Genomic DNA, 8,129 nt, shown 5'->3' with positions numbered 1-8,129 from the left:
TGATCACAAGTAATTTGCCTTTTTATTCATATAGAACAAAATTTACAAAGTCATTCATACAGTTTTTGTGTTTTTTTTTTTACTGACTTCGAAAATTGGGAATATTCAAAATACACTTTTACCCCACTCCATTCTGTCATTATTTACACATATATACAAGAAAAATGAAAGAGTCTCTGTGTGTGTGTGCACGTGTGTGTGTGGCTTGTGGTGTTGTTTTCTGGTATTAAAAAGCTCTGCTGGTCGGGTGGGTGGATGGGTGGGCAGGAGGGCAGGCGGCGCGATCAGATGGAGGTGCCGTGGGAGGTGTCCAAGGCCTCCGGAAGGACGCCTCCAGGCACGGGCTGGAAGGACATGGGGATGGGGGTCTTCACGGGGCTCTGGCGGAACAGCCCCCCGTTGGGCGACCTGTGTTTGCACTGCATGGAGGGCATGGTGGCCGAACTGCTCAGTGGCAGAGGCAGGCTGCTGCTGGGCCCTGATGAGAGTGTCCGGCTAGTGCCGTGGCTGCTTTGCTCCGGCAAGAAGGTGCTGACCGAGAGCTGCGTGTTCTGATACTCCCGCGCTGGCTCCAAGGCCTGGCTGGGAGCCAGGCCCCCCATCTCCAGGGCCGAGAGCTCAATGGACGCTGGGGAAATCTGCTTGTGAGCAATGTCTTCATCCATTAGACTGTTCATGCGCCGATGGACCTGCTCCAGATTCACTTCTTTGTCCTGCAGGGAAAGCACAGGAGGGTCAGGCCAAGCCCTAACAGGAGCCCCGACTGGCTTTCTGAAAACTCTGGGAGGCTGGAGACCCCAGGCCTGTTCAGCCTGCTGGGCACTGGGTGAGCATGCCCCCATTTCTCCCACCTCCCCTCAACTGCATGGCCAGCCCTGTTACCTGGGGTACCAGTAGCCTGGGACACTGCCCCCAGGTAGCAAAGACCCAGCAAGCAGGACTTGGCAGCATCTGCCACCTGCCCCCAACCCCCGCCCGCGCTCTGCTTAGAACAATTGTCACACCCAGAGGCAAGCCTTGGGAGAAGATGCTTTGAACAACTGGCGGAAACAGCAGGAGTCCCATGGGGATAACAGGGAATGGTCCTTGAGCTCCTAACGTGCCCCATGGATTTGCCATTTAGTGCTCCTAATGCTCAAAAGACCTGGTGGGATCAACCCCACCTTACGCAAAAGGAGGCTTGGGTTCAGGAAGGTCAATGGCCTCCCAGATTCATAACCCCAGTGAGCGGCACAGGCAGCACGGGAAGCCCGGAGCATTCAAAATCTCTGGAGATGCCAGGAAGCGGGCACGTCCCCGTCTGGAGTCTCATGGCGCCGGGGTCCTGGATGAGGATGGGGGCTGGGATGGTGAGGGAAGAGACTTCCCAGGGGTCAGCTGACTTTTCTGGTATCATGAGGGTTTGAGGCTGCCGAGATCTGTGACCCTCACACACCTGACTCTTTCTCCACATGGTGCACGGCGTCAAGGAAGTTGTTTTGTTTGTTCAGTTATCTATTTGCTTAAGAGAAGAAGCAGAACAAATATCACTGATATTTTGTCTACAGTGTCAGAATAAATCAAAGAGGCCAAACTACTCGAAAGCTCCTTAAAGAAAAAGACCATGTAATCTACTTCCTCAGTTTCTCCCCAGTGACCTGGGGTACAAAACCAGGTGTCCACGGAAGAGCCATGCCAGCCCCTCGGTGAGGTGTTAGAAGCTGCAGTCCTATTTTCAGGAGCATTAGTGCGGATGCGCCAGGCAAGGTTATCCCCACTGCCTGTGCTTCCCTGTTGTCGAACTGCATGAGCAATACCAAGTCAAAGCTCTGCTCCAAGACACAGCATCACAGGCTGTCTAATGTCAACATCCATAGAGCAGAGAGAGAAACCTACCTCCTGCCCACCTTGTAGGGTTGTTAGAAATACCACGAAATGTAAAAGCCCTGAATGTACTTTCAAAAGTAAAAAGGAGACACACAAATCCAAGGGCCATTCCAGTGGCTGCTTTGGGCTCCTCTAAGGCTAGTGGGAGAGGATATTCCCCAGGAAGAGGCAACCCTAAATAACTGGCATGAGCTCCCCTCTCATAGGAGAGTACATGGGGTTGGTTAAGTTTCATCCCATTAAGTCTCATTCCAGCCTTTCTCAGGCAAGGAAGCTGTCTCTGCAGACCACTCCATGCTCCCTATCACCCTGGCGTGGAGAAGGCAGGACCACTGCTCTCTCCACAACTTTGTTGAGTTCATGACTAGCACACAGGGCTTGGCTTCTGGCGGGACACCTGCTATCTTCCCCAGAACCTTTCCCAGAACAAGAAGACTGACAATACCCATACAACGAGGAACTCATTCAAGGCCAAGAGGAAACCTGAGGATAAGAAATCCAACTGGTTTGAGGGTGGAAGGCACTATGAGAAGTGGGTCATGTCATAATGGAAGCCACATCAGAAATCGTTGACATGGCCCCACGGGCAGAGCCAAGATTCCAGTGATCTGAAGCCGAAGCTCAGCAGAGCTCAGCTCACCGTTGCTGGGAGACTAGCTCCAAGTTAGGGACGCCTCTGGGTGGCAAGTATGATGGGTGAAATTGGGGCAAGTGGCTAGAGAGTACCAGGCCTTTACTTAGACTAAACACGGTGCATACAATGTCTTCCACTGACTCCTTCAACAGTCTGTAAAATGTTTAGCAAACGAAATCCAAGTTCTCTTCTTAATTAAGTTACAGCATAGTTGATCCAGCTCTGTGCAACCTTGCTCTTTTCCGTGTATCATTTCTATGCTTTGTTTCTATTCTTGAATATTAAACTATTTTTAATAGTTGTTAAAGTGTTATATCAGGCACTGGCTGTTTTACTGCTATCAAGCATCAATTCTCCCTTCCCAAGAGGACCATGATTTATCTTCCTTGGGGGAATCACTTTTTCCCCACTAGATAACAGTTTGGCAGTACCCTGCCTACCTGTAGCCAAAAGGCAGGACCGTGACCCAGGTAAGGACAAGAGAAATGGATCTGAATCCTGAACAAAGAGATAAAGAGACAGAAGATGGTTGACGGCCCATCCATGACAGCGGTAGTGCTTCAAGAAACTTTCTACTCTATGACCACCTCCTGGATTTTGCCTCCCAGCCCTCCAAACAAGCCTTGACTTCTGCCCATCACCGAGCATGCTTCTCCAGCCTTCTCATGGCTGCTGTGAGCTGCTGATAAGCTTCTGATGCCCTGTTTCATGTGTGTCAGCCAAAGTCAGTGCCACAGCTGTGTTGGTAAATATTTGTATCTATGGGCTATTTTCATTTCAAAATACATGAAGGGCAGAAGACAGGTACCAGAAAGCCTGGAAGCTGGAGAAATTGAAGGAGAATTTCAGACACTTTTGAAGCTTAATAATATAAACTTCCCTTCTCTTTGCAGCCAGCCAAGCTCAAAGAATGGACGAGCCAAGGGCTGGCAGAGCCTTTAGCCTAAAGGAAAACTGATGACCAAGTGAGTGGTCCTGGGATCACTGGAGGAACTAGTTAGTTGCATAATCTTGCCTTTTTCTCCTTTCTATTTTCTTCTCAGGGCTGTAAGAATCCTTTTGAGGACAGAAATAAGTAGTTTAAGAGTAGACTAATTTGGAGTATGAAGCGAGTGTCTTGGTCTCAGCTGTGTTCACTCTAGATTCTGTCAGTTAAAGGAGAGGGCTTGGCCCCCTTTTTTATAGTCAATGGAACACTTGGCCAGGGCAAGTGTTCAGATGCTCCCCATGTTTTGGGGGTCGACAGGTAGAGAATGAGAACTTCCTGTCAAAGAAGGCCAGAGGGAGACAGAGAGTTGAGAGTGGGAGCAAAGTGAAAGGAGCCCTCTTACCTAAAGCCAGGGAAACAGACATAAGGAAAGCTTTGTGGGAAGACCAACCAACCAAAATCTTCTGGAGAAATGGGAGCAAAAGAGGTCACCCTTTTGAGGAAATCCTTCACCAGTGAAGGACAAGGGACAGGAGGTTTGGGGGCAGTATTATAAAAGTGATAGGTCACAGGCATAATTATATAATAATCTAGCATAATTATCACAGCTCTGAGGGGTTGACCAGGTAGTACCAAAGCATCTAGAATAAAGACCAGCCCAGAGTGTGGATGTGGAGACAATCCGATACCCTAGAGTGCAGATTTTTGGAGGAAAAACTTGAATACATAGCATTTATTTTGTGTTTTTTTTAACATCTTTTTTTCCACTTATTATTAGCACTTGACATGAGGTGGAGAAGAAGGAGGATGAAATTTGGAGCCAAAGGTTGAGATGTGAGTCTGGCTTCTGCTAAGACACACAATCTATCTGGGCCTCCATTCTCTCCCCTATAACAGGGCAGTTGTACTAAAATCTGCTTCCTAGGAGCCGAGTAAAGATCAGGGAAGATGGTGAATATAAAAGCAAATGTTGTGATAATTGTACAAATATTTAACAACGTTAATAATATTTGCTGCAATTGATAAGATTGAAAAATATTTCCCTAATCTTGCATACCTGACTCCTGAGGCCTTTCTAAGATGGGTTGCTTTTTTTTATTTTTATTGTATCATTCCCTATGTCATTTAAAAAAAATTTTTTTGTAATTTTTTATACAGCAGGCTCTTATTAGTTAACTGTTTTATACATATTAGTGTATAAATGTCAATCCCAATCTCCCAATTCATCACACCACCACCCCACAGCCACTTTACCCCCTTGGTGTCCATACGTTTGTTCCCTACATCTGTGTCTCTATTTCTGCCTTGCAAACCAGTTCATTGGTAGCATTTTTCTAGATTCCACATATATGAGTTAATATACAATATTTATTTTTCTCTTTCTGACTTACCTCACTCTGTATGACAGTCTCTAGGTCCATCCACGTCTCTACAAATGACCCAATTTCGTTCCTTTTTAGGCTAAGTAATATTCCATTGTATATATGTACCACATTTTCTTTATCTATTCGTCTGTCGATGGACATTCAGGTTGCTTCCATGACCTGACTATTGTAAATAGTGCTGCAATGAACATTGGGGTGCATGTGTCTTTTTGAATTATGGTTTTCTCTGGGTATATGCCAGGTAGTGGGATTGCTGGGTCGTATGGTAGTTCTATTTTTAGTTTTTTAAGGAACCTCCATACTCTTCTCCATAGTGGCTGTATCAATTTACATTCCCACCAACAGTGGGAGAGGGTTCCCTTTTCTCCACACCTTCTCCAGCATTTGTTGTTTGCAGATTTTCTTATGATGCCCATTCTAACTGGTGTGAGGTGATACCTCATTGTAGTTTTGATTTGCATTTCTCTAATGATTAATGATGTTGAGCATTCTTTCATGTGTCTGTTGGCAGTCTGTATATCTTCTTTGGAGAAATGTCTATTTAGGTCTTCTTCCCATTTTTGGATTGGGTTGTTTGCTTTTTTAATATTGAGCTGCATGAGCTGTTTATATTTTTTGGAGATTAATTGTTTGTCCATTGATTCGTTTGCAAATAGTTTTTCCCATTCTGAGGGTTGTCTTTTCGTCTTGTTTGTATTTTCCTTTGCTTTGCAAAAGCTTTTAAGTTTCAGTAGGTCCCATTTGTTTATTTTTGTTTTTATTTCCATTCCTCTAGGAAGTGGATCAAAAAAGATCTTGCTGTGATTTATGTCAAAGAGTGTTCTTCCTAAGTTTTCCTCTAAGAGTTTTATAGTGTCCGGTCTTACATTTAGGTCTCTAATCCATTTTGAGTTTATTTTTGTGTATGGTGTTATGGAGTGTTCTAATTTCATTCTTTTACATGTAGTTGTCCAGTTTTCCCAGCACCACTTATTGAAGAGGCTGTCTTTTCTCCATTGTATATCCTTGCCTCCTTTGTCATACATGAGTTGACCATAGGTGCATGGGTTTATCTCTGGGATTTCTATCCTGTTCCATTGATCTATATTTCTATTTTTGTGCCAGTACCATATTGTCTTGATTACTGTAGCTTTGTAGTATAGTCTGAAGTCAGGGAGTCTGATTCCTCCAGCTCCGTTTTTTTCCCTCAAGGCTGCTTTGGCTATTCGGGGTCTTTTGTGTCTCCATACAAATTTTAAGATTTTTTTGTTCTAGTTCAGTAAAAAATGCCATTGGTAATTTGACAGGGATTGCATCGAATCTGTAGATTGCTTTGGGTAGTATAGTCATTTTCACAATATTGATTCTTCCAATTAAAGAACATGATCTATCTCTCCATCTGTTGGTATCATCTTTAATTTCTTTCATCAGTGTCTGATAGTTTTCTGCATACAGGTCTTTTGTCTCCCTACGTAGGTTTATTCCTAGGTATTTTATTTTTTTGTTGCAATGGTAGATGGGAGTGTTTCCTTAATTTCTCTTTCAGATTTTTCATCATTAGTGTATAGGAATGCAAGAGATTTCTGTGCATTAATTTTGTATCCTGCAACTTTACCAAGTTCATTGATTAGCTCTAGTAGTTTTCTGGTAGCAACTTTAGGATTCTCTATCCATAGTATCATGTCATCTGCAAACAGTGACAGTTTTACTTCTTCTTTTCCAATTTGTATTTCTTTTATTTCTTTTTCTTCTCTGACTGCCATGGCTAGGACTTCCAAAACTATGTTGAAAGATAGTGGCGAGAGTGGACATCCTTGTCTCCTTCCTGATGTTAGAAGAAATGCTTTCAGTTTTTCACCATTGACAGTGATGTTTGCTGTGGGTTTGTCATATATGGCGTTTATTATGTTGAGGTAGATTCCCTCTATGCCTACACTCTGGAGAGTTTTTATCATAAATGGGTGTTGAATTTTGTCAAAAGCTTTTTCTGCGTCTGTTGAGATGATCATATGGTTTTTATTCTTCAGTTTGTTAATATGGTGTATCACATTGATTGATTTGCATATATTGAAGAATCCTTGCATCCCTGGGGTAAATCCCACTTGCTGATGGTGTATAATCCTTTTGATGTGCTGTTGAATTCTGTTTGCTAGTATTTTGTTGACGATTTTTGCATCTATATTCATCAGTGATATCAGTCTGTAATTTTCTTTTATTGTAGTACCTTTATCTGGTTTTGGTATCAGGGTGATGGTGGCTTCATAGAATGAGTTTGGGAGTGTTCCTTCCCCTGAAAGTTTTTGGAAGAGTTTGAGAAGGTTGGGTGTTAGCTCTTCTCTAAATGTTTGATAGAATTCACCTGTGATGCCATCTGGTCCTGGACTTTTGTTTGTTGGAAGATTTTTAATCACAGTTTCAATTGTATTACTTGTGATTAGTCTCCTCATATTTTCTATTTCTTCCTGGTTCAGTCTTGGAAGGTTATACCTTTCTAAGAATGTGTCCATTTCTTCCAGGTTGTCCATTTTATTGGCATAGAGTTGCTTGTAGTAGTCTCTTAGGATGCTTTGTATTTCTGTGGTGTCTGTTGTAATTTCTCCGTTTTCATTTCTAATTTTGATTTGAGTCCTCTCCCTCTTTTTCTTGATGAGTCTGGCTAAAGGTTTACCAATTTTGTTTATCTTCTCAAAGAACCAGCTTTTAGTTTTATTGATTTTTGCTATTGTTTTGTTTCTATTTCATTTATTTCTGCTCTGATCTTTATGATTTCTTCTCTTCTGCTAACTTTGGGTTTTGTTTTTCTTTTCTAGTTCCTTTAGGTGTAAGGTTAGATTGTTTATTTGAGACTTTTCTTGTTCCTTGAGGTAGGCTTGTATTGCTATAAACTTCCCTCTTAGAACTGCTTTTGCTGCATCCCATAGGTTTTGGATCATTGTGTTTTCATTGTTATTTGTCTCTAGGTATTTTTTGATTTCCTCTTTGATTTCTTCAGTGACTTCTTGGTTATTTAGTAACGTATTGTTTAGCCTCCATTTTTCTGTGTTTTCTACATATTTTTCCCTGTAATTGATTTCTAATCTCACAGAGTTGTGGTCAGAAAAGATGCTTGATATGATTTCAATTTTCTTAAATTTACCGAGGCTTGATTTGTGACCCAAGATGTGAATCCTGGTGAATGTTCCATGTGCGCTTGAGAAGAAAGTGTAATCTGCTGTTTTTGGATGGATTGTCCTATAAATATCAATTAAATCTATCTGGTCTTTTGTGTCATTTAAAGCTTGTGTTAGGTTATTAATTTTCTGTCTGGATGTTCTGTCCAATGGTGTAAGTAAGGTGT

General features: G+C 42.6%; 1 protein-coding gene across 3 annotated transcripts in view; it reads right to left on the bottom strand.

Moving 5' to 3' along the window:
- GRID1 (glutamate ionotropic receptor delta type subunit 1) overlaps positions 1 to 8,129 on the bottom strand; it is a 666,519-nt gene continuing 658,390 nt past the window's right edge. For 2 of the 3 annotated variants that reach the window (XM_073793383.1, XM_033841989.2), the window contains one exon: positions 1 to 713. In XM_073793383.1, coding sequence (XP_073649484.1) covers positions 285 to 713 — 429 coding nt within the window. In that variant the 3' untranslated portion in view covers positions 1 to 284. The remainder of the gene's footprint in view (positions 714 to 8,129) is intronic. The other variant, XM_033841990.2, reaches the window with a different exon arrangement.

The sequence above is a fragment of the Tursiops truncatus genome, chromosome 16 (assembly GCF_011762595.2).
Source record: "Tursiops truncatus isolate mTurTru1 chromosome 16, mTurTru1.mat.Y, whole genome shotgun sequence".
Classification (NCBI taxonomy): domain Eukaryota; kingdom Metazoa; phylum Chordata; class Mammalia; order Artiodactyla; family Delphinidae; genus Tursiops; species Tursiops truncatus.
Note: the sequence above shows the minus strand (reverse complement) of the source record. Positions and strands in the feature narration are given on the sequence as shown.